General features: G+C 41.5%; 1 protein-coding gene across 2 annotated transcripts in view; it reads right to left on the bottom strand.

The window, feature by feature from the left end:
- Nucleotides 1–27858, bottom strand: part of ZNF521 (zinc finger protein 521) — a 280011-nt gene that overhangs the window by 150302 nt on the left and 101851 nt on the right. For both annotated transcript variants that reach the window (XM_030336929.2, XM_030336931.1), the window contains one exon: nt 9011–12363. In XM_030336929.2, the coding sequence (XP_030192789.1) occupies nt 9011–12363 (3353 nt within the window). The remainder of the gene's footprint in view (nt 1–9010; nt 12364–27858) is intronic.

Genomic DNA, 27858 nt, shown 5'->3' with positions numbered 1-27858 from the left:
TCTGTGTGGGGCAATAATTAATAGGAAACAAGTAATAGGAAATGCGGGTGAGGGGAAGAGAAGCGCAGATTAGCCAAATTATGGAAAGAGCCTAAATGTCCATCAACTGACAAATGGATAAAGAAGATGTGGTTTATATATACAATGGAATACTACTTGGCAATAAAAAGAATGAAATCCTGCCATCTGCAGCAATGTGGACAGAACTGGAAGGTATTATGCTGAGTGAAATAAGTCAGTCAGAGAAAGACATATATCATGTTTTCACTCATATGTGGATCTTGAGAAACTTAACAGAAGACCATGGGGGGAAGGGAAGGGGGAAAAATAGTTAAAAACAGAAAGGGAGGGAGGCAAACCATAAAAAGACTCTTAAATACAGAGAACAAACTGAGGGTTGATGGGGGAGTGGGGGTATGGGGGAGAGGGGGAAATGGGTGATGGGCATTGAATTTCTATCTCAACACCATTTAAGCCAAAACATAAAATGTTCCTCCTAAATGGAATTTTACCACCGCATATGGTGATTCCACACTCTTTTGGCCTAGTACTCAAAGAACAAATATTATGTACAATTCAAGATTTATGGTTGTATACAAAAACATTCCGACTTCTGAATTCCATATTTGGAACCATATGGAACACATCAGCATAAAAATCCAGAGCTGGAAAGAAGTGAAGAAAATGGAGGGATGGTAGTGGCAGCAAGTTCAATGTATGGAGCAATGATCAATGCAAGGTAAGCATAGGACTAGGGACAAAGCGTGGGCATGAGACAGCTGCTTTCATGTTCCGTGCCTTGATAATTATGCCAGGGGTCTTAACTCTCTGTACTAGTACACTATAGATGCCAAACAAACATTGAACATACCAACAATAAATCTGAAAGCAGCCCAAACTTGGCAAAGCAACTCATTCTATTTCAAGAGCATCTTGAATCTTACAGATTTATTTAGTCATGTAAATTTTCTATTTAATTTTAAAATATTATTGGGGCGCCTGGGTGGCTCAGTCAGTTAAGCGTCTGACTTCCACTCAGGTCATGATCTCAAGGTTCCTGAGTTTGAGCCCCATGTCAGGCTCTGTGCTGACAGCTGCTTCGGATTCTGTGCCTGCTTCAGATTCTGTGTCTCCCTCTCTCTCTGCCGTCCCCCACTCGCACTCTCTCTCTCTCTCACTCTCAAAAACAAACATTAAAAAAATGTTTTTAAGTAAAAATGTGGATCGGTTTAACCTTAAAAATGTTGAACAATCTTTAAAAATATATATATATGTAAAATATATATATATTTTAAAAATTGTTTTACATATATATGTATATGTATATAATAATACATATACTATTTACCTAGGGGGCACCTAGGTGGCTCAGTCAGTTGAGCGTCTTACTCTTGATTTCAGCACAGGTCGTGATTCCAGGGTCATGGGATCAAGCCCTGTATCGGGCTCTGCACTGAGCGTAGAGCCTACTGAAGATTCTGCCTGTCTTCCTCTGCCCCTCTCCCCTGCTCTCTCTCTTTCTTAAAAAAAAAATATTATATATATGTGTGTGTGTGTGTGTGTGTGTGTGTACATAAAATTTACCTAGAAGAAGCTTACTTAATTTTTGCTCTTTTAACTTAGCAAAACTTAGTATCAGCAATTTAAAATTAAAATCTTAAATCCAGCTTCTTATGGAAATTTTTATTACATAAAACAAAATAAAACAGAACTGTGGAACATGACTGAGTTCTGAATTACCACCATGTACATTGCCATTTTCTGTACAAGAACCATGAAGAAAGAATATTGACTTCAAGGCACTCAGACCTTCATATTGAAGGTGATCTTTGGATTGTTAGAAACCTCAAGTCTTTTAGCTTATTTTAATATTTTTAGATCAAACTTGACTTTAAAGCATGCAGGCACAATTGGGTAAACTTATCTATATCTCTATGTATGAGTTACTAGATATGCATACATATACATCTAAAGATGGGATAGATACTTTTTTTGTTACTTTGAAGTACTTAACTATGTTCATTTATTCAACTGATATTTACTGAGACCTTATGACAAACATGTTGGGTATTCAGAGGTGAGAAAAGGGAAGAAGGAAATAAACAAGTACACAAATAATAATTTGAAGCGAAAATCCTAGGAGGATACTAACTTTGATACGTTTCTGGGGGGAAGCCCATCTGATAGATGAGAAAGGTGCAGACAGGCTGATCCAGAAGAGTAGCCCAGGTAAATAGGTGGCTCAATGTGAAGCCTCGAAAGCAGACCCCTACTCAGGAGGCCAGGAGGCCAGGCACAGTGTGTGAGGAGGCACCCCAGCAAGGTGAGAGCAGCCAGCTACAGCCAGACTATGTGTGGCCTCATAAGCTGGTGAGAGGCTGGGCGTGTATTTGAGGGAAGTGGGAAGTCTTTGAAGAATTTTAAAAGACTCCATAATTTACATGTCTGCCAGATTCCATCCAGCGCAGCAGGAAGGATGGATTGGAAGCGTGCAGAAGACGGAGAGACTCCATTAGGAAACGACTGCAGTGTCCGGGCGAGGATGCAGCCCAGACCATGAAGATGGCTTCGGACATAGAAACTCATGGATGAGATACTCATTAAAGGCACAATCAACAGTACTCATTAACAGATTAGATGTGGGGAATGAGGAGAAGGGAAAAAAATCAGGAATAATTCCCAGGTTTCTTGCTTGAATAACTGGGTGTAGGGTGGCTCCCTTTACTAAAATGATGGAAGTCTGGAAAACGAAATCAGTTTCAGGAGAGAAAATCAAGCGTTTACGCTGTATTCATTACACTTCAAATATCTAGAAGAGATACAAATGAAAAGGCAAGCTGTCAGTAGCACACAGTAATCTGGAACTAAGAAGAGGTGCAAGCTATGAATATAAATTTGGGAATTCTTAGCATAGAGATAGTTACAGCCACATGAATAGATGAGATGCTGTTGGGAGAGTAGACAGTGAAGAAAAAGAGGGCCAACGATGAGCCTCAAAGAATCCCTACACTTTTAGAACAGGCACCGGAGGAAAACCTCCAAAGGCCAAAGTAGGAAGAAAACTAGGAGAGGAAATGCCATAAGTCACAGGAGCATGTCGAGAAAGAGCTGTCTACTGGGCCTCATGCTAAGGATGAAGACAGAAAGGCTCACTTTGGAATCTGGAGACCACTGACCAAGTTGGTGGGACCACGTACAACTTCTTTGGGAAAGCAGGACTTGACTGGAATAGAATGATGAACAGTAGACAGGACCATGTTCACGACGTCTATGATGGAACTTCAACGATGGTGCAACGTTTTGAGTCCAAATGGAGTAAAAAAGCACGGATAGTGATCCTAAAATTAACATGCTCAGAAGAAGAGCATACATTTATCCAACACCTTCTAGGTTTCTGTCATTGTACCAGGTGGCTCCTGTATGAAAAAAGCTAGGTGGCCAGCTGTCCTGCCATGTTGCCATGTATGGGAAAAGGCTCTGGGCAAGCCACCAGCCAGACACAGCTCCACAACACCCACCCACAGAGGCATTTGCCTATTGTGGGCCGGGCGCTGTCATGGGTATTAGAAATATGACATTGAGTAAATTCTTCCCCTGAGGAATTCATAGCAAGGGAAACATAAAGAGGTAATTATAAAGCAATGTGACTATTTTTATATATTTAGGATGTATTGTATACACAGAGCATTCAAGGGGAGAAGAGATGTTTGGAGTGGGAAGTCGGGGTCACAGGAAGCCTTCTAGAGTAGTTGATCTCCGAATAGAGGTTAAGGTGGACAGCCTTACAGAAGGTGGAGCACAGTCAGGAGGAAAGAGATTATTTGGGCAGAAGGGATAGGGCAGCCTTAGTGAGACACAGATGCACTGTGTCACCTGTGGGTTAATTAAAGTATTTTCAACTATGGAATAAGGTGTAAGGTAAGAAAAGGAAGGGAAAATTTAGCAGGGGCCGGAACCTGAAGAATCATTCTATGTCACAATAAAAGGATAGTATACTATCCTATGAGGATAAAGGTATAGAGCACTCAAAATATTTCAAATAGGGAGGGACATGCTATTCAGATTTGTGTTTTAGATAGATTGTTCTGGCAGCTTTGTGGAGACGGATTTGAAAATGATAAGACTAAAGTCCAAGGGAACAATTAGGAGGCTGCTTCAGTAGTTTAGTGAAAGATGATCAGAGATTGAATTATAAATGTGGTAAGGGGATGGAGAGGAAGGGATTGATCTAAGAAATATATATGAGCTGAAACAGAGATCACTTGATGACCAACTGGATGTGGAGAAAAGGGAGACAAGAAAATCAATGGCTCCACAAGTGAAATAGAAAATATAAGAAAAGAAGCAGGTTCGGAGAAATTATGAGTTCAGTTTTGGTCCCACTGATTTTAAAATGCATGGAAACATGTGAGTGAATATATTAAGAAGGCAGCTGTGTGTAGGAGTCTGAAAATCACTGGAAAGGGGGTAAGTCCTAGATACCATTTTTAAAATCAGTTTCATTGAGATGTAATTCACATATGAAAATTCACTAATTTTATACCTAGTGAGTATTAATAAATGCATCCAGTCGTGTAACCACCACCAGAGTCAAGATACAGAATATTTCCATCAGCCCCCGGAAGTTCCCTCCTGCATTTTGGAGACATCATTTGGAGTCATCCATAAAATGTGATAGCTGGAGCCATGGGAGTGGATGAAGCCACATAGAGCGGGTATGCAGAGTAACAGTAGCAATGGGCCTTAATGTATAGGAGCAGACAGAGTACGAAGAAGGGTACAGATCATTCTGTGAAGGGAACCAGGAGAGAAAACAGAGGTTAGATAAAGAGGAAGTGGCCAACAGTGACAAGTAGAACAGTACACAAACTAGGGTAAGTTCTCTTTAAAAAAAAAAAAAAAAAAGGCACTGCACTGGTCAATTGGATCAATAGAGACCTTAAAGAGGTCAGCTGCAGTAAAGTGATGGAAGCAGACGATCCCTTGCAGTGGGTGGAGGAAGTGAATGACAAGAGAAAATAAGACAGCAATACAGAGAGGATTTTATGAAAAGAATATGGATGAGACTGTAGCTGGAGGAGAGTCCGGTGGATTTATGAGAAGAAAATCCCGAACCTGGAGTTAGAGAGTCAGGTTCTCAGAGCCCCTTGTTTACCACTTACGAGCTGTGTCATCTTAGATCTCAATTTATCTGGGCCTGACTCGCTGTCTGTAAAAGGCAGCTTAATCAGATAACCTCCATGGTCCCTCTGGTTCTGATTCTGTGGCACTGTGCGAGTATCCAGCAACACAGACACAACTGGGGACCCTTCCAAGAGCAATTTCAATGCACTGGTAGGGGTGGTGTGAGTTGAAATGTGAGTAAATAACCCCGTGAAGAGACGTGCCTACAGAGATCCTGGAGAAATGGAAGCAGGAGGACCCATCTTCTAATGTCATCGTGAGAAAACATTTTGAGGTCCAGATGGGGCAGAACCTGACCAGACAGGATCAGTGTCAATGAACTGCAGAAGAAGAACTAACATTTATTCAACACACAGTAAATGTCAGTAACTCTGTGAGGTGTTTCATGTATGGAAAAATCTAGATGGTCAGCATTTCCCCTGTGTCAGGTTATCTCTACCATTTATGGAATCATTGTAGGTATCGTTGTAGGTTATGCATAAATGTATACCATACTCAATCTTTAAGAGCAAAAGGGAAATGAATAGGTTCCCCCAAATATTTTATTCAAAACAAAGACTCCATAGCAAAATTAGATTGATAATTATAGGATTTTGGCACAAAGAAAACATTTTTCACAAATTCCGAAAGCATTATGCAGAAAAAAACGGGGTTGACATTCAGATCTTTTGTCTTTAATTCCAAATTTCTCCATTACGTGACAGCTACCTGCTATTATTCTTCTTTTAAGTGTCATGTGTCTGTCTTTCATCCATTTCTTAGATCACATGCGTTTATACAATGCTTATCCCTCCCTAGATTATATCTAAATCCCTTTTAAATAGGTAATCTAGTCCCGACCAAAAAAAACCATTCTTTTCAGTCTTGGAAATATTCATTCCAGTGTCTACCAATACCCTTATGTGATCACAAGTCACAGTCCAGAAAAAATTCTAATCTTGCTCTTGACAATATCTGTGTATCCAGGTTTTATTATCTCCCGTGGTCTTCTTTTCTCTTCTGAAGTCTCAATCCTCAGCCAGAAGAAGAGATGAAAATACCACCTATGTCACTAAGTCCTTCATTCCTACCTAGGACATCTAAGTCAATAGACATACATGTCAGACATCTTTTTGTGATAAAATGTATTCCCACATGGCATACCTGTCTTTTAGCAAAGACTTATGTAATAACTTCTCTCTTACCTACATGGTAAAAAAATTTACACAACACTCATGCAAAGTCACAGAAGCTTAACTTGACTAACAAAGAATGTGAACAAATTAATTTTTATGACATGACTTTTTCTTGCTGATGCATTATTTGGGGACTTTTTTTCGTAAAATTCCACGTATGAAAGATAATTTTCTATGTCAAGTCCAAATAATATGGCCTACTGTACATTTTTAATTATAGAGGATATCAGAAAGGAAGGGAGCACATGAAACTTTATGACTTTAATAGTATAATGCAGAAAAAATAATAACAATGGATGAAAATGTCAAACAAATTAGTGAACTTTTGAAGCACAAAGGAAATATATATAAATGAATCCTTATATCTGATTGATTAAGGACATTGCTACAAGGTCTCATAAGCCCGGCTTAATAAGGAGGTACCCTTCTGAAAGAGTCACTTTTAACTCGAGGTATTTCAGTGCTTAAAAAACACTACTGTAATAATTACAAGTAAGAAGTACTTTTCAAATATTTTATACATTATTCTATGTAAGTGCAGGATGTAGTTCAACTTTATCATTAAGATTTTAGTTATAATTAAATACTTGACCATCCCTTAATGATAAATTCTCTAAGCAATTAACTCTAACCAAATTAACGTGTAAAGACTATTTATAGGTCCTCCCTCATTAAAAAAATTTTCACCTCAAATGGTATTATAATACATAGCAATTTAGGAATATCAGAAAACATAAGCCAGGAACAGATGAGAAGGAACAGGCACATACATTCCTTTCCACAATCTACTAGAAACAAGAGCCCCATTTTGCTTGATTTTTAACGAACACACCACCACAATCATTCACACGCACGCACACACACACACACACACACACACACACAAATACAGTCATTTTAAATCAATTTTATGCACCATTTAAATCGAACATGAATATACAAACTCCTCTATATGTGCTAAGCATAGCAAAATTAAAAAAGGGGGAGAGGAATAATTTTCTACATAAACGGATTTCTAAAATTCTCATTCATAAGCATTTTAAAAATAAGACCTTTTCGGGACAAGTGGATAAATTTGAATATGGACTTCTTATAGATGATATTATAGATCCACTAGATTTCTTTAACCGATTTAGTTAATTGCCTTAATTAATAATGTTGTGGTTAAATAGGAAGGTGTCCTTATTCTTAGAAAAATAATGATGTCTGAAACTCACTTTCATGTGGTTCAGGTGAATAAAAAGGTTGCAGAGAGAGAGAGAGAGAGAGAATAATGTGACAAAATGTTCATATCCGGTATATCTGTGATACGGATACACAAACACACATGCTTTCACTGTCTTATTCCTTTAGCTTTTCTGTAGGCTTAGACATCTCATGAAATAAAAAGTTGGAAAAAACAATTCATTTCATATGATCCTAACTACCAAGAGAAACTATTTGATCCAACACGTGAGCCAGGAGCCATTATCAAAGCTATGTTCTTGCAGCTGTCCTCATCAGTTGGAAAGGACTTCATTTATTTAAATGAGAGAGAGGTGCAGATTTCCTTGGAAGGAAAGAAAGGGAAGCAGCTTCAAAGTTTGGGAGCTTGCCTGTCACGCAGATGCCACATTTCAGGAGGATGGGCTCTGTGTCAGTCTTCCCGACTCTCCCCTACCAGCTGACTGATGGCTATCTGCAGGGACACGCAGGGGGGCCTCCAAGAGGGTGTGAGTGCAGAGACAAGATAAGGAAAATGCAGTGACCCCAAACTGAAGGGAAATGGATCTCCCTGGGGTCTGCATTTGGATGGATCTCCAGATAGGGGCAGGTAGGGAAGTGGAAAAGAACTCTTGGAAAGCAGGTGATAAAGCATAAAGAAATTATAATAAAATGAACCATCCTCTGCTCAGCTTCAAGGACTGATGACTTCTAAAACTATTTCATTGTAAATGAACTTATTTTTCATACTCGTTATGGCAAAGAAGGCATGAAACCACTCTTAAACTAAGAAAAAAAAAATCCACTTTAATTGTGAAACCCAAAACCAGACAGTGAAGACTCGGGGATATTTAAGGGGATGCCTTTTAAAGGAACGTTGGGCACGTGACGCTTAATAAATGTAGCGGCTTTTACAAAACCCTGTTGTGAGAAAATATTTTGCTCACTAGCCAGAAGACAAAGAGAAACAGTGAGTGTTGACAACATGGTATTATAAAGCCGCCCCTACCCAATTTGTTATCCACAAATATATATATTCTTTTTAATTTACTCTAAGCCAGCATGTTGGCCCATTGCATCTTACTTTTATGTCATTATCTCTCTGCCATACACACAAGTCATAGCTGGGGATTTCAACTCACGGTAAAGCTATGCTGAGATTCCAGATCTCAGTGGTGCTGGCAAGAGTGCTGATCTCTTCAGTCATAGAGAAGACAATATCCTAGGGAGACTGGAATTAGTCCTATTTTGCACCATTCAAGCCAAAATGCTGCTTATCAAGAAGCAAGTAATTGCTGGCTAATGGCTATGGGGGGAAAAACACCACTGCATTTCAATCTACGCATCTCTTGGCACATGACAATAAATAAGGCTGCAGAAAGGGTAAACATGAAGTGGCAACAGTTTCTTGAGGAGGTTAAATAGCAAACATTAAAAAGGCAAGTTACCTCATCCGACTGGGAGGGACTGATTCTGGGCATTGGCGATACTTGGGGAGTTTTCAACTGCGTGCTGTTGCTATCTGGCACGAGCTCTCGGTGGACCGTTTGGATGTGGTTCTGGAGTTCACTTTCAGATTCAAACTTAACGTTGCAGCTAGAACAGCGCGTCTTCAGTCCCCCCGCCTTGCCTTTACCCTCAATGGCACTCAGATTCTCATTCTGGCCCAAGCCCGGTCTACTCGTGCCGGGAGGGATGTTGATGCCTGGGCTGCCACTCTTACTGAGACTGACACAGCCAGCGCACAGACCATATGGCAGGCCATTGATGTCAAGCTTCACCAGATCTTGCTTGGAACGGAACTCTTTCAGGCAAGACGCACACTTGTACAGTTTGGGGACATGCTGGCCACGCCCCGTGGTCTGGACTGCAGACCCATTCCCTGTCTTTTGCATGTGGAATGTCCCGTGGATTTTGAGTTCTAAGGTGGACGTCACTGTCTGCATGCAGACCACGCAGCGAAATCCCGTCAGGGAATTGCGCAAGTCAGGGTGCATTTGGCAATGCTCCAAAAACTCCTCTTCGCTCTGGAGAGGCATCTTGCAAATCCGGCAGTTTCCAGTATCAAGACTCTTACTGTGCGTGACTTTGTGTTCGGTAAGAGTTAAAAGGGAGGGAAACCGCTCCCCGCAAATAGGGCACATGTAGTGTTTCACAGGGCCTAAGTGGGTCTGCATATGTTCACGGAGGCCGTTCTCAGAGAAGAAGGTTCGAGAGCACACGTTACACTTGTAATTCCCTTTAATGAGCTCGGCTTTCTTCTTCACGATGGCACTCTCTCCGGGTCTGATGTTGTGGTCTCGGAGCTGGTGGTTCTGCAGCAGGGTCTCCATGGTGTAGGCTGCCCCGCAGATGTCGCACCCGTACATGGGCTCCGAGGTGTCCACATCTTCTTCGCTCCCATCGTGACTGTTATGGGACTCCTGGCTGTTGGTCAGCAAGGTCTGCAGCTCCACCTCCTCCTTCTGCACTTGCTCGGAAGCCCCGTTCGTTCCACAGTTGGGAGTCTTGGTTTCAAACACGCAATGCTTCTCCCTCAAGTGCTTCTCCAGCAAAATGATCGCGTGGAAGGCTTTGCTGCAGAATTTGCAATTGTACTTCTTACTGTGAGTGGTGATATGACACTGCAGCTCCACCTCGGTGCCAAAAGACTCACCACAGAAGATGCACTTGTGCACTTTCCCTTGATTTTCCAGGTGGTTGTGTTTCACGTGGAGTTGTAGGTCAGTCTCGTTGCGGAAGTCCCAGTTGCACGATGTGCACCTGTAGACTTTCTTTTCATTGCTGTGCTTTACGGCCAAGTGGAGCTGAATGGAGACTTTTGAGTCGAACACTTCCTGGCAGAGGGTGCACCGGAAGAAGACAAAGGTGTGCATGTCCAGCAGGTGTTTCTGAAGGTCGTCCACTGATGTGAACTGCTTATCGCAACTCTCGCAGATGTAGTATGTTGAGGTGATCATAAAATGGATGGTAACATGCTTCAGCAAGGATTCTTGGTTGGGGAATTCCTTGTTGCACTGAGGGCAGGTCAATTTTGGAAGCACAGTGTCGAGATGAGTTTTTAGGTGAGTCTGAAAGCTGTCTAGGGACGTGTACTTAGCACCACACTGATTACAGATATATTCTCCAGCCGGACGTGCAGGCGCACCTCCCACTGCCTGCATCATCTTAAGAGACGTCTGCTCTATGGCCACGGGAGATAAGGGGCTCAAGGCCCTGGATTTCTTCCCATTGTGAATATAATTCAGGGCCAAGGGAATGTTTTTATGATTCTCTTTGATATGCTTGTTCAGTTTAAGAACGCTGTTGAATATTGGCGAATTCGTACAATAGGAACAAGAATAGACTTCGACTACTGGTTCTTTCGGAGTCCCAAGCACCGGCGACCCGAATCGGGAGCCGCTGAGGTCGCAATGGACCTGCCTTATATGCTCTTCAAGGGAAGAGTCAGTGAGAAACCCCATGTAGCAGTGGGGACAAAAGAATGCATTGCTATCCTTAGCTGCAGGGTTCGCAAATCCGTGAGAACATCGGATGTGTTCCTGAAGAGTGTTGAGGTCGTTGACAACTTCAGAGCAGAAGTTGCACTGGTAGACTATGGCAGGCATGGCAGAGACGATCAGACCTGGGTCCTGAGCTTCATGCACTTGCTTAAGATGTTCATTTAGGTTATAGAGTGAGGGCAACACCTCCAAGCAATACTGACAAATATGGGCCTGTTCTGGCTTGTCTAAATGCATAGTTTTCAGGTGAATCTGCAGGACTGCCAGGCTCGAAAATAGCTGCTTGTTGCAGTAAATACAGCTGTAGGTAACTTTCGCTTGTTTACTCGAGGGAACGGTCATGTCAGGGGTTTGCTGGGCAGCCCGCTTCCTCCCTCGACTCTTTGGGATTGGCGGGGCGGCTTCCACCATGGTTGAGCTGTCCACGGAGAGGTTGGAATCTGGAGTCGTGCTGGACACCGAAGTGTAGCCCACGGTGACCAGGGAAGGGCTGTTGCTGTGGTTGCACGACTCGGGTTGCTGGTGACTGTCCATGTGGCTGTACAGTTCCTCAACCGTGTGGAAACTCTCAGAGCAGATGCTGCAAGAGTTCTTCTTCTCCCCGCCATGCACCTGCTCCATGTGGTTCATGAGGGACGTCTCCTCCACAAACAGCTCGTGGCAGTAGATGCACTGGAGGGCCGCTCGGTCCTCGTTTGGGGAGCACTCGGGGTGGCACTCCGCGATGTGCTTCTGCAGGTCTTCTGGGAAGTCAAAGCCTTCCTCGCACTGACTGCACTTCTGAGTGTCCTTCATCTTCCAGTCCTCCATCCTGGAGCCAGACTGGGACCCGTCCTTGTTTCTCTCGTGTACCTGCATGTGTCCGTGTAAGGAGCTAGAGGACAAGAACCCGCGGCGACAAATGGCACATTTATATGGCTTGTTGGACGTGTGAGTCTTTAAGTGGATCTTCAAGTGATCACTTCGGGAGAACGCAGCATCACACTCGCTGCAGTGGTACTTCTTGTCCCCCGTGTGGAGTTTGATATGGCGGTCTCGGCTCCGCTTGTGTTTGAACAGCCTACTGCAATAGGTGCATTTGAAAGGCAGCTTGTCACTGTGGCTCTGCTCATGGTGCTTTAGGTAGCTGAGGCGGCTAAAGGACTTGTCACAGAATTGGCATGGGTACGGGAGTCCGGGGCCGCCTTCTTCCTCTCCAAAGTCGCAACCTTCTCCATGGCTGGGGGAAGTTTGGTCCTTGCTGGAAGGCGAGGAAGCTGGCCAAGAGCACGTGGGATCATCTTCAACATCCACTCCATCTGCAACGAGAAGCAATGGAACGTTTTATCTTATGGGCTGAGCACTCGAGAACGGGTTTACAGTACCATTGCAACAGCGACATACAGTCGGACTATCTAGAACCTGGCGGGGGTGGGGGTGGGGTGGGGGAATGGAGGACAGAATATTTGAGTGGAACACTTCCAAATCTGAACCCAAAGCTTTTATTCTACATTTACTTTTTACCGGGTTGTAAAATATAAGAAGATATTAAATAGCTCTATGTCTAAATTACCCCTTTTATTACTTGTTATCATTTTTCCTTAGGAGCAAGGTATATATTACGCATCGACAATTTTATTAAAACGCAGATTTTAATATATTTAATGTTTCTTCTGTATTCATTCTAAAATGATTTGCATATTATGTGAGCATCTGAAGAACGAAATGAAAAGGGGAAATATTACAGGAATGATTTAAAATTAATGCAGTCAACCCAGATGTCTAATATTTAATAAAAAATTCCCTCTGCATTTTGCTTGTTTTTATATAAAAAAGGCAATTCTGAAGACCAAAATCTTTTTATGGGGTTCTTATTGATACAGACCTTATTGCTTTCAGCAAAAAAATATTAAAAAGTAAGCACATGAAGGAAGACAGAAAACACAATAATAATTACGTCTTGTGTAATGAAAGACAACCAGGATTTCTTCAATAACTGAAAGATTCGAACACCATAGGCCAGAAAATGGATTATTAAGTGTTAGGAGGGCACTGCTAGATATTACATGTAGCTGGGATCAGCCAGGATCAAGAAAAAATGAGAGTTTCACAAGGGCCAGATTGTAATACTGTATTTTGCTTGGAAAGTTCAAGAGGTGGCCCACCATTTCTTCCTTTTGCAAAAGCTTCAGCAGCATGAACTTCCTTAGCCAAACAGGACCTGCACTTTGAGGTGAGCAGAGACAAAGCGACTTGTGAAAAACTGGAAACAGGAAAAGTGATAAATGATTATGGTAAATGCTGAAAGATTTATGAGTAACAAAGAGAACACAAACAAGACTGAAAGCCAGATATAACCGTAGCAAGTTATCCATAAAGTAACTCTACCTCCTATGAGGTGTTTTTTAACTCGGCACTTGGCAAATGTGTGCTGATCTTTCTGTTGTTTTCTTAACATCCAAGTGGAAAATAAGACCTCCTCAAATAAGTTGTAAAACCCCTTTTTTTTGGCTTTTCAAAACAATCCATCATTCAAGATGAGAAGAAACTGTAAAAGCTTTCACTCTCCAAAAGAGCAAGGTTGTTCATAAATGCAGACAAAGACCGTCGAGGGGAGCCGGTGGGGACAGTGATTCTATCAGGATAACAAGGTCCAGTTAGAATACTATTAGGATATTCGACTAAACCTCAATTTGAATATGATCAAATAAGTTTTTAAATTCTTCAAAGCTGAAGTTCACTAGCAAGCTATATTATTAACATAAAAGTAGAAACTGGCAAGCATTATGTAAACAAATTCCACGTCTGCTTTCTTTAAGGTAACAAGATTTTACTAGATTATCAACCTCTTGCTTATCCACAGGAAACAGATGAGGATCATTCCTTTCCTGCATCTAGAAACTGATGACAACACCATCTCACTATCAATGCCAGATGGCAACCATGTAACTCTGAGAAAACAACCAAACACCATTCCTGGATCCCTGCCCACTGCAACAAAGCCTCACAACACAAGTTGAAAACCGCATGATTTTGCATCCTCATTTATAGGAGTCTATAACCCAACATGTTTACAGTGCAAGAAAGGCCCTGGTAATTCTGGGTATGATTTAAATGTAAAGTGGATACATAGAAAGAACACAGGCAGACAACTCAACTCATCATCGAACAGACAGAAAAATGATTTTAGAAAATTCAAAACAAACTCAATGGTGATTCTAGCTATCCTTTTAAAAAACAAACTGTAAGTCACTTAAAGACAAGTGTCCCTAAAACAAACCAAAGTTGTAAAATATTTCCCTTAATTGAAAACAATTGCTATTTATTACATTTGCTCAGCAGTCTAGGTAAAAACCTGCTATATTTCACATTTACTCTTAGGCTTATGTCCTGTTGTTTCACTGAAAAATATTTTCAAATACATCATCTCATTTGTACAGTTGGGAAAACAGTGAATCAGAATTTGTCATGAATCTAGACTTGAAGAAAATAACTATTGACCCTGAAAATTTAGCAAGTGAACTTATTATTAAATTGCAGACTGTGTCCAGGCATGATATATTATTATACAAATGTACAAAGAATTACAGAGCAATAGACCATTATAAATAGTGTGCAATCCCTGACACCACTCTTAAATCAGGTTCTTGTCTGTGGGCCATGCCTGACTATACCTATTACATAACTGTTCTCTTAAGCTTGTAAATTTCAACATGTCAAGTGAGCCGAGGGTTAGGATCAAGTTTTTACTCAATCGGGTTTCAAGAGAGCTGGAAACCTTCTCTTCTCTCTCCGGTCCCTATTATTCGGTCTTGAGGGAAAAGAAAGTGAAAATCTGAGATGATGTGTCTTTGTAACTGAAGTACATGGAAAGAGTGTACAGGATTCATAAGGCTCAGGCTGGGGGATGGAACAGAGAAAAAAGTTTGAGCAGGGAATGCTGCTTGTAGAAAAATAAATAAAGGTTTCACAAAAGGCTGATTTCTATTTTAAAATCTAAAGTGTAAAAAACTCATTTGCTGACATACTATAAACGGATGTGTGCTCCCAGGGACACACAAGGAACTCACTGACAAAACTCCCATGGGGAGTTGGTCCATGCTCTAAGGGGATCAGTGTCCCAAGACTTGTGCGGTGGCCCTGGTGTTTGCCAATATTCTCTGAGGTCTACCTACGTCTTTGAGAGCTGCCCGTCCCCACTAACTTTGGCCTTTGGGCAGTCACAACGCAAACTATGTTGAGGTGGCTCGTGTAGATGTCAACTATTTCAAGTTCTTTTTTCCCAGGGAAGAAACTGCAGAGGACTCTTTCAATGCCGGTTCCTGAATCAACTCAAACTTTTTTCCCCCTTCGGCACTAAGTGCTACTTACAGGAATGTCTCTCTGTGTTATGGCAGGTTTTCTGCATTTCAGTGTGAAGTACTTAACATGTCCGTGCTAAATTTTAAGTTTTGGAATCAGTCACTTTTCACTCTGAGGTGACTCTCGGAGAACTGTAGCTCTTACCGGCGGCGGGGGTGGGGGGAAAGAAAAAAAAAAAAAACTTCGCTGGAAACCAGTTCCGTGGCCTAAAAGTCTATTTAAAGATGCAAATGTGTGTGCATAGTTAGTGCAGATGTTTTTCTACAGCAACTGTACTTGCTGAGTTTCACCATTTCCATAAAGCACATTAAAACAAGTGTGTGAACACTCCGAGATGAAAGTCTCAAACACTCCTGAGACTTTCAGTGGAAAGTAGAGCCGCCTGACTTTTCTCCAAGCAGACAGGAATGCCCATGATTCAGCAGCCTGAGTAAATAAAAGAGGTCCTTATTTCCTAATTTTGCTGGCTGGCCACACTGCGGCAGCCTCTGTGCTCCTGCCAAAGGGGATGCAGAATTGGAACTACACCCAGCCGCTGAAGGCCTGTCTTTGTTAGCCAGCCAGGCTTTCCCGACCATCTTCTGGCAACAAAACTGCCATATCCTGCAAGGAAGACCTCCATCTCGGGCTTGATGGTTCTCCAGTCTGCCCAAAAGGACGAAACAACAGATTTCGCCGGGTCTGTGTCGGAGGAGGACAGCTGGAAACTCAGTTAGCAGCAGAGCAACACCTGTTCGGTCATATTTATGGGGGGAAAGTGCTCACTAACAGAAAAGTGAAGTCATCCTAGAAGAAGGTATTCCACAGAAAAAAGGCACCGGAGCACAAAGTTCCTTTGTGATCCAAGCCACCGGCCCCTTGTGTGCCAACCTGGAGAGGAGAGAGCAAAGACTGGATGTGATTTTATCCTGGCTGCTGGGGAGGAACAGGCAAGCGCACCCGAGAAGTGCCGACTGGTCACCAATCAGGGACCCGACAGTCTCAGTTTACAGCCCGCCAGCTGAGAAATGCCGAGGGTCCTGGCCACTCCTTGCTTTCAAGTCTAACTGGAGTAGCCAATTAAAAAAAAAAAAAAAGATCAAAGAAGGAGGAAGAGAGGATGGGCAGAAAGGTTTGGGGTGATGCCAAAGCTGATCTTGAACCATTAAGCATGTCCTAGTGTAAGATACATGCCTTTTGAGGGCAGGGACTGAGCCTTTCAGAATGTTGACTCTGTAACAACATGGACAATCCAAAATTATTAAGGAGAGAATAAAATAACAAGGTGGAGTGAATCACTGTCAATGGTAAAGAAATTATCCGGAGCTCTGAAGTTCTGGAAACTTCTGATACTTTTAGTTCTTCTTAGGGCTGGGCCCTCGAGAAACTGGCTTACTGATACCCTTTGGCTACCTGAGCTCGTTCATCGTAACGGCAGAGTACTCTCTAAATTGCCCTTCAGGGACTCAGTATCATGTGTGTTCAAGTGCCACACAGCAAGGCTCCTTAACAGGGACAGGATTTACATCAATGGTAACTTTTCCAGGGAAGAAAAGCACACATAGTGACAGGTCTGGTGTAATGACACCAGTGCAATGACTCAGAATGTGAACGGAAAGTCAAGAGTCTGGAGTTTTATTTCTAGCTTCATAACTGACTTAGAGAGTGACCCGGCCAAGTCGTTTAATCTGTCCCTACCTAGGTACTTCACCTGCAATATGAAGATAATAATTCTTGCTCCTTACCCTCTGGGGTGTTACAGAGATTAGTGAATGTTTCTGGGGCACCTATCATCCCTAGAAGAAAAGCTGCATATGTAAACAAAAAGATTTATATGTGGTGTGTGCATTTATGCTTCCGCATATAAAATTCTATGTATATAGTATAAACAGATTTTAACATTTTCTTTCCTTTAATGAAACCACTGGAATATTTAAGGATTGGCCCGATGGAAATCTACAGTGCCTTAAGCATTGTACATTCAGCCATCAAGAAAATACAACGTAAATAGTTGGTGGTATCTAAAAATTAATGGACCATAAGTCCATGCTGACTTTGTTCCAAGTAAGTTATCATACAGAAGATATAATCTTGGGTCTTTACAGACAGATAACCTTGGAACAAGTATTGTGCTAGGTAATTCTGAAGCCAAGAATGTAATTTTCAGAGTACCTCTCTTCATAGAACACTGGCAATACAGTCATTGCATTATCGAACATCAAAATAAGTTCATTTCAAAGATGATTTTTTTAAGTGTAGAACAATAGGTTAAAACACAAGACCAAAGCAAATTTCCACGTTATCTCCTCCATCGGCTTAAAATGATTATGTCTGTCAGCACAGACACTATAGGAGCAGTTCTGAACTTTCATATTAAGAAGAGTTCACTGTCCTTTTTTCATTCATTAGTTGCCTGAGCCACCTTACGATAAACTGAGAATCCCAAGGAGAATATATAGTTGGCGCACAAAGACTAAGAGAAGTTAGGCACCACTCAAAGAGAACAGTATCTTGACACGTGTGTTTAACAGACACAGGTAGCATAGATATTCCTCATGTTAACCTGGTGCTATCACAGTAACAATTTTACACCACCATATGTAAAAGCATCTAACCAAATTACACAATACATTTTTAAAGCAATGGTTTCGATGGCTAAAGATATGGTCATTCTAAATAAACCATTACACACGATTACACAATTGCTTCCTTTCATTCTCAATAGAAACATCAACAGTTTTAGAAAAGCTGCAATTTTAATGATAGAACTTTCGTACTTTCTGCAAAAATCAACAGCCCCGCATTAAATTCACTTCGTTGTCATAAAACTTATTTAACTACTTGAAAATGAATACTCTTTACTGGGTGTTCAAAAGAGAAATGTAAACTTTAAAATTATTTATAATTCACAGATGCTTTTAAATTCTGTAACATTCCAAATTGTTCTAGAAGGACCAATTAAATGCATTAACAGTTAGGTTATGAGGGAAAAGAGTGGTCACCCATTAATGATAGCAGCTGTGGGGAGCAGGAATTGGTGGTGCACAGTTTTCACCACAGTATTAAGATGAATTCCAGCTACCAGAGCTCACTTTCAATGAAAAAAGAGGCTCACTTTCCCCAACAATCCTTTAGCGCTTCTTCAGATGAGCCAACATAAGAGATAAGAAGTTGTTATCACCCCTCCTTTGCCCTCGGTGCGTCTTTATATCCACGCTGTCTCTTTCGCCAGACACATTTCTATTTCGTGTGCAGAGAGAAGTACAAATGTTTTGCTTACTGTTGCTTAAAGTTCACTTGAACAGACGGAGCTCAATGAATTCCATCTTCCGCAGCCAAATTAAACAGAAAACAGTGCATTCTTAAGCAGTTCACACTTAACTCCACCTCTCAAATCAGAGGAAAAAGCTGACGCGAAACCAGTTAAAGAACAGTCATCTCCCTCACGGAAATCGAGACCTGTTTCTGAAGCCAGACAGAAGGAAAGTGGTTTCCATTTACGTGGGGGGGTGAGAACTGCTTTACTTTTTCTATCCTTTGGCTTACTTAAAAACATATATAACTAATGATAAGCATCAACCTCTTGGCGTTCAATAATTGGCAATCATGTATCACACATCTGTTTATGGTGCTGCGATGGAAGCATTCTATATTATTCAACATGCTTCTCTTTCCCTTAATAATGATAGACATCATCACAGTGAATTTTCCCAAGTCGGCTCTCTTTTTATCTCTACTATTTTGAGTTAGAAGGCCAGTTTTAGTGACTTTCTTGTCTAGTATTTATACATGACCTCACACCACAAAGAATTTGAAGCAGTTCTTCATGGCTTATTTTGTTCATTCATTTATTTAACCAGCATTTATTAAGCACCTACTATGTGTTTGGGTCTGATATTTGCTTGTGCACTCTAGGAATTACTTATTTTTTTTAAGTTTTGGCTTCCTTATCTATAATATCGGAAAAATGCCAGCCTGCATCATAGTTAATATCATAAGAATCAAACATGACATTGGATAAAAGAGCTTTCTAAATTTTTACAATATAAAAATGTACTAAATTGTTACCACTACTATGAAAGTCAAAGTCACCTTTAGGTTATAACTGGTAAGTGTGGTAATAATACAAAGGAAAACAAATTAACTATCATTTAGTTGTTGCCTTTTTCATAATGAAATTCTAATACTTTTAAAGGACTTAACAGGCATTATTTGTTTAAAAATAGAAAATAAGGGGCACCTGAGTGGCTCAGTCGGTTGAGCATCCAACTCCGGCCCAATCATGATCTCACAGTTTGTGAGTTTGAGCCCCATGTCAGGCTCTGCGCTGACAGCTCAGAACCTGGAGCCTGCTTCAGATCCTGTGTCTCTCTCTCTCTCTCTGCCCCTCCCCTGCTCACACTAAGTCTCTCTCTCTCTCTCTCTCTCTCTCTCTCAGAAATAAACATTAAAAAAATTTTGAATAGAAAATAAATAAAAATGGGGCACCTGAGTGGCTTAGTCAGTTAAGTGGCCGACTTCAGCTCAGGTCATGATCTCACAGTTCGTGGGTTCGAGCCCCACATTGGGTTCTGTGCTGACAGCTTGGAGCCTGGAGCCTGCTTCTGATTCTGTGTCTCCCTCTCTCTCTGCCCCTCCCCTGCTCACACTGTCTCTCTCTCTCAAAAATAAATGCAAAAAAAATTTTTTTTAAGAAAATAAATAAAAATACCCCCCAAAAATCTTCGAAATGCTGTTAGAGTTATCTTGAAGGTCAATGTGCAGTGGCTTTTCCTTAATAGCTGCACACGCTGGGAAGTTGTGATTAACTCATTACCAAAGTAAAACCCCCATAATGGAATGGTCTGCATTCAAAATCTTGAAGCCACATTACATAGTTCTGACACCAGCCCTTTATCTCACACTATTTTTTTTTTTTAATTTTTTTTTCAACGTTTATTTATTTTTGGGACAGAGAGAGACAGAGCATGAACGGGGGAGGGGCAGAGAGAGAGGGAGACACAGAATCGGAAACAGGTTCCAGGCTCTGAGCCATCAGCCCAGAGCCCGACGCGGGGCTCGAACTCACGGACCGCGAGATCGTGACCTGGCTGAAGTCGGACGCTTAACCGACTGCGCCACCCAGGCGCCCTATCTCACACTATTTTAATTGTTTAGAAATTTCTTGAGGAATTTTATTTTGCTTCAAAATCCTTTGCACTAGGGGTGCCTGGGTGCCTCAGTCAGTTAAGCATCTGACTTCCCCTCAGGTCATGATCTCATTCATGGTTCATGAGTTCGAGCCCCGCGCCAGGCTCTGTGCTGACAGCTCAGAGCCTGCAGCCTGTTTCAGATTCTGTGTCTCCCTCTCTCTCTGTGCCTACCCCACTCACACTGTCTCTCTATCTCTCTCAAAAAATAAACATTTAAAACAATTAAAAAAATCCTTTGCACTAGTGTGAAATATACCGATTATACTTTACAAAAAAACAAAAAACTCCACACCTTCTGAAATTCTCAGCAAATTTCTCAGTGCTACCAAGTTAATCATTAGCAATTTTACATTAACCTCTTCACTGGGGGAGTATAAGGCAAAGGGAATTCTTCCACTAAGAAAACTAAGTTTGAAAATACTTTTATTAGTCAATGATGGACCTCAGAAAGTTCATTCCACTGTGTTAGTGGTTTCTTGAAGAACTGCCATAACCCACTAGAATTTTCAAACAAAGCAATCAGATTCTCTTTCAAAAAGGAATCTGGTCCCTCAGAATGTTTTCTCATATTAAAATCTACCTTTACTGAACATTTTTCCAACATGTAGGCATTGGTCCAAGGGTGGTAAACTTCTGGTCACAAGGAATTATAACAGTCTTGAAATGATGTTCACTCGGGCTGAATTTCACCTGTATTATATCCATAGCAGCCATAAAGCTGATAGGAATTTCTGGCTGTTTAAAAAGGCCACACTATATACTTCACTGCAGATAAAGCCACTGGAGAATACAAAAGTGTTGAAAGGCTAAAATTTAATTAATGACCAATTAGCACCCCCTGTGGGTTCATTGTGCAGTAAAGTGATAAATATGGTGTGCTAATATAGAAAAAACTGTTACAAAGTTTAGGGGGGAAATATTACTACAATTACCTATTATCTATGTCTATTTGATGTTTTACAATACAACGGACCTCCATGTTCTTGATATTGATGTTCATATGTCTAAAATATGGTAAGAACCCTTAAGGTCTAAGACAAATAATAATTATTATTTTTTTTTAATTTTAAGGCACAAACTTTGACTCATACCAGGTTGTCAGGCTGGAGTATAAAACCCAGTGCTCTCGGATAGCTAGTGAGTGCACCTAGCCAACCACCTAGCAGCCGCAACTCAACATAGTGTGCATTGTCTACTCCTCAATCAGTGTTAATGCATTTTATGGGGCAGTGACATATGGTGGTGATATTAAAAACTGCGGGATGGTGGTATTAAAAATTGGGGGATGTTGGACTATCTTGAAACTTTGTACATATGAAGAAATCTACAGTAGGACAAATCACTGATGCATCCTCACTGGATAGAGTTTTCTGGTGTTTCAACAGAATCAGTAACTTTTACATTAACACTTCAATAGTAAAACTAAAATTGAAAAGTGAGGTCAGATCCCAGGCAACCCATATGACATAAGGAGTCCTTTATTCCTTTAAAAAAAAGTTTTTTCTTTCTTTCTTTCTTTCTTTCTTTCTTTCTTTCTTTCTTTCTTTGAGAGAGAGAGAGAGGGCAAGTGAAGCCGGGGCAGAAGGAGAGACGGAGGGAGGGAGGGAGGGAGGGAGGGGGAGAGACAGAGAGAGAGAGAGAGAGAGAGAGAGAGAGAGAATCTTAAACAGGCTCAACACTCCACACAGAGCTTGATGTGGGGTTCGATCTCACGACTGTGAGATCATGACCGGCTGAGCCACTTAGGTGCCCCAAGAGTCCTTTATTTCAAGTGAGATTATGTTTGGTAAAGTACTGTGTAAGCTGCAAAGGACAGAAGAATTTTCTTAAAACCACTCTAACAAGGGTGTGATGAAATATTTCTACACAGGTCATACAATATCAAATACCCTTCTTCATTCACATCAGGTTTTCCTTCCATTTACCTCATTGGGCAAAATTTGAAAGGGGCAATCCTGAAAATAAGACTGATTATCAATCAGATGGCTTTTCCAGGTACCTTACTCTCCCTTCATTTTCCATTTCTCATTTCTGGTTCAGTTTACTCTTCTCTAGAAACTCTATCTGAGAATAAATATAAAAATAAAATCCATCCAGTTCCTATCATTTTTTTCTTGTAACAGTTCTGGTAATTTATCTATGGGAACAAATCCTGGCCAAAATAGTGAGTGTGTGTGTGTGGGTGTGTGTGTTTATGCAGAGTTAACTAAAATGTTCAGAATAGACTAATGATTTCTGCTAAAGTAATTTTTGAAATCCTTTTATTATTTCTCATTACAAAAGTGTTAATCATAGTAATTTGCCACTTAACATGAGTCAATGCACAATCATGTCTTATTCAAACACTTTATTAGGGGACATCTTTACAATGCTACTTTTACTGATTAACACATATTACATATAATTATAATGCTTTTATTAAATTCTATATTTATATGTTTAAACATACATACATAGGATGAGACGTCTTGCCAAATATCCCCAAACCAGTGACAAAGTCATGCCTCAAAAAGCCCATGATAATTGCTTATACCACTACTTCATTCGGTCTATATCCAAGGGAATTTTAAAGCCACAAAACAATGTATAAGAATCCAAGGCAGTGTGGCCATAGTAACAAGCCAAGAAATAAAGCTGGCTGGAGTTGGGGGAACCAATTGGAGACCCCCTTCTACTCCTGTTTCACAATGACATGTAGCCATCTACACCTCTGGCACCCAACAGCTAGGACACAAGCAGTGGATAAAATTCCACTGAAAACTTAATGTGCTAATAGGATTTAAATAAGAGTAAATTATGAAATTCGAGTCAGGTAATAAGGAATTTGATATGTACCTGCTTAGTCCTCATGTGAAATGCACCAATTCTGAATCATAATTTTCATGGAGAAATTTATGACACTGTTTTTTGCCTTTGAAGAGGGGGATATGGAGAGCAATACACATCTGTATATGTCCAAGGCTTATTGGTATGACCCTTGCAACAGCACATTTCAAATACTCTGAGACTTTAAAACCTACTAGCACTGTCCTGGGATCTTGACTGACTAACTGCTGTCTGTTAGAAAGGGCTGGTTTTTGAATCTTTACAAAGCCTCCTCCCACATCTGGGCTCTGCTCTTTTCTCTAAAGATGGCCCGATGTTGTTTGGCATGGGTTACGCACACCTCTAGGTCCGACTTGAGGGATCAAAGGAAAGAAAATAAGTGAATTTGATTGAAGCCTACACAGAGTAAAGAAAGTCAAGGCTGTCATTCCTAACTTTTCATATATATGAAACAGAAGACTGAAGGTCCGTGGGAAGTCTTAGCCTTCAGAAAAAAAAAAAAAGTCTGAACTTTACTAAGGAACACACAGGTCAATGAGAGGGAGGAACATGTTATAATCTCGCACTAACAGTAGCAGTTGATGGTGGCACTGAAACACGAACCAAGGGAGGCAGCCTGGTCCAGGCGTGAGATAACTCTCCAAGGGTGTCCTTCCTTAACCCTCCCTGCTAAAACAGCAACCTCAAATGCCACCAAGTCATCTAGTTTTTCATGAGTCAATGAATAAACTTAAAAATGGTATTTAACGTTGCTCATTCCTTTTATTAAAGACTTCACTGTTTCTTCTATTACAAAACTAATTTATGTTCACTGACGTGTATATACACATAGACACAGGAAAACAAAATCACATAACAATACTATGATCCCATAACCTGTGGATGACAGGTCATGACAGCCTATTTCTTAATTTAATTTCACTACTGGCTACTGGCTAGGAAATATTACACACACTTCACACACACACACACACACACACACACACACACACACTCCTCCAGTTCTCCTTAACAGTGGGTCTCTTTCCTTCTCTCTCTTCTTTCTATCCTCTCCTCTGAGCAAGGGTGGCTTGGTCAGATTAGGTATTGGCAAGGAAAAGCAGAAGAGAAGTTTCCATAAAACTAGAGCTATAGTTAGCTTCACCTTTGTCTTTTTTTTTTTTCAACTTTTTTTTTTTTTTTAATTTTTTTGGGACAGAGAGAGACAGAGCATGAACGGGGGAGGGGCAGAGAGAGAGGGAGACACAGAATCAGAAACAGGCTCCAGGCTCTGAGCCATCAGCCCAGAGCCTGACGCGGGGCTCGAACTCACGGACCGCGAGATCGTGACCTGGCTGAAGTCGGACGCTTAACCGACTGCGCCACCCAGGCGCCCCAACTTCACCTTTGTCTTGCTCTGCCCTGAGAGGCACACTCCCTACCACTCATCCCAGAGAGGGATTCAATGAAGGCTGCTTTTCCCCTTTCCCTAAGCTATCCTTCCTCCATGATTATTGTGGCCACCATGACTCTGTGCGACGAAACCAATAGCTGGTCCTCTCCCCCAACCAGATGATCCAGGGCAGTGTTTCTCAGTATAATCCATCACCCCCTGCTCCCCAACCTCCCAAACTATCTGCTGAAAATGCAGACTCCTAAGCTCCAGCCCAGTGCCTACTGGCTCTGAACTTCTGAACAAGTGGCGACCCAGAAATCCCCACTTGTAGCAAGCTTCAGAGTGTTTCCCCTGCACTCCCATGTTTGAAAACCACCGTAGAATCTTTTATTTCCCCTAAAGGACTTAAGCCCTCTGCTTAAAGTCGGCCACACTCGGCTGTGCCTTTTCCATATTCGCTGCCCTCACCTGAACAAGGCTGATGGTGGGGTTCCTCTCCCTATGCAAAGACCGAATGGAATCCCAGGCCTTCCAAGGAGCAGCTTTTACAAAAAGAAAATGAGATCATTATCTCCTTTGCCTTCCTGTCCGTTAACAGTTGCCCCTCCCACTTTCAGTAGGACTCCCAGCTTCAAATCTTTTCAGTGTAATGTCCAATTAGCTCCCATAAGTTACTTCCTGTCTGTAGAACTGTGGCTGGCAGCAGCTTGTATGTTTCTAGAGAAAGACAATCACCATTTTGAAAGTTATAAAGTTCAAGTACATAAAAGCTGGGTGTTACATGATGCGGATAGAGTTGTGAATAAACAGCTTGCTTCAAATATGTACCTGAAAAAGTCTATGTCTTTAATTTTTGTCGCTAATTCCTTTCGAGCTGCCTTAGCCTGATGAAAAATATCAATATGCTATGAAACGCAGCTCGCCCCGCGAAAACCACTTCACGTGAAGACGACTGTCCTAACTAAATACAAAGCAGGAAGAGGGGAAAGGGGACAGGAGCTTCCGATAATCAGCAATACTTTCTTTTTCCACTCAGGAAGGCATTTCTAGAACTGCTGATTAAATGCCTTAAATTTGGACCTCCCTAGAAACTGTAGAGATGTTGTTTTTTGAACTGGCTCCTCTCAGTCTCTCGCAACTTCCTGGGTACTGCATGTGAGGGTGGCATGCCATACAGTAAATTAAGCCTTCTGCTGTCAGGGCTGGAAATAGGAGGGGAGTAGAAAAGTGGCTTGATCTCAAATGATTTTTATTGGCTTCATTTACATCCTGTTTAAGGTCTTCTGAGTAGCTCAAGGTGTCTTATCTCTGGCTACCAGGGGGCATTTTGCAGTCAAAGCAGTTAACATACTTTCTCTCTCCCTCTCCTCCTATTCCTTTCCCTCAAGCGCTTTCTCTCTCTCTCTCTCTCTCTCTCTCTCTCTCTCTCTCTCTCTCTTTTCAAACCATCTTATCTTATCGCACACATCTCTTCAGGCTGAGGAGAACCCATACTTATCAGAAGCAGTGCACTCTATTGTCCTGGGCTCTTGGAGACAAATGAAAGTTTAAGTCAAAAGAAAATCAGTTAACCTCTTCTACACTCAGTTTAGAAATACTCAGGACTGTCTCACTTTTATTAGTGCTAAATGGTACGAGAGGTTTTCCCCCTGTGATTAACATGCATACAAGACAGCCACCCCTATAGTTTTAGAGGTCTAGGTACAAAGTTGCTGGCACCCTATTGCATTATGACCCTAAATAATGCAGTTTACAAGCTTTATGGAAGCCCTCATGTTGAGGTGATTCTCCCCACACTATCGGTCATTTATGCACAGTATCAGTGGAGGAGGAAGCTCCATTAATACACCAGAAAAAAACCCACAGAAACAAAAAGACAGTGGGGGCAAGCAGGGAACAGCAGTCGAGAGAAGAGACTTCTTTCTCTCCAGGTGCACCTGAATGCTAAACCATGAAGTCGGCATAAACACTAGATGTTTAGTAACATATTCTGCATGCTATTAGTAACTTACAGGATACATCTTCTCTAATAGCAACACACACACCCTTATTCAAGCCCATTAAGGAATCAGACAGTCTGTCAGGGAAGCCAAGCATGGAAATGCTTGATCCTTCTGTTACAAACTCTGTAACAAGAGCCTGTGACCAGGCTACAGGCTGGAATTGTCCAAGGAGCTTTTAAAAGTATTGGGACCCTCCCCAGATCAAGTAAATCAGACTCTCTGAGATTTGGGGCCCTGGGGAGTGCAGTCAAGGTTGACAGCCATGGTCCCAGATTATCACGAGTCAATTTGCAAAACCCCACGAAAGGTGGTCCAAAAGCCAGATTCCACAAAAACAAACCCTTTTATTATCTGCGCTCACCTGCTCCGTGACAGGCGAGCTAGCATAGAGGCAAGTTTTCTGCAGCACTTTGTGTCAAATGCAATGAACCAGATCTTTTTTTAAAAAGTTAAAGCAAGCAATAGTGAACACTGCAATCACTCACCATTATCACATGTGAAAGAGCAATATGTGAACAGTTATTAGGTGTCTCATCTGTGTGTTTTATATTCCTTTTAAAAATTCCCATTCCTCTTCTCCTTCATACCCCAGCACCCCATGGGCTCCTTTATATTAGTGATAACCCCATCCTTTCACCTGCAGTGAAGGTTCTCTTAATTGTCCATTATCTTAGTGTGTCAGCACAAAGGAGCAGGGATGGAGCCCTCGTCCAAACGGTTTCACCTCCCTCTCCTGAGAGTGATGCCCTTGTCAAGGCATTAAAGACACGAAAACCTGCCACTTATCAGAATCGTATTTGAATCGAACCACTGTCCTTGAAAACTGTAGGCAGGAGATGGTATCACAGCACACCACATTGCCAGCTCCCGTTCCGCGGCGGCTGGAACAGTCTGAAAAGATACTATCCAAACTTTGCCATGCATTCCTCATAATAGAATTACAGGTAACAATGAAAACATGTCCACCGATTTTCTTAAGGGTTAAATACAAAGAAATTCACGGGTCAGATGGTCCAGGAATGCAATATTAACAGCTCCAAGCCCTAGGACACCTCTGGATGTAAACTCACCAAGGAA

The sequence above is a fragment of the Lynx canadensis genome, chromosome D3 (genome assembly GCF_007474595.2).
Source record: "Lynx canadensis isolate LIC74 chromosome D3, mLynCan4.pri.v2, whole genome shotgun sequence".
Taxonomy (NCBI): domain Eukaryota; kingdom Metazoa; phylum Chordata; class Mammalia; order Carnivora; family Felidae; genus Lynx; species Lynx canadensis.
Note: the sequence above shows the minus strand (reverse complement) of the source record. Positions and strands in the feature narration are given on the sequence as shown.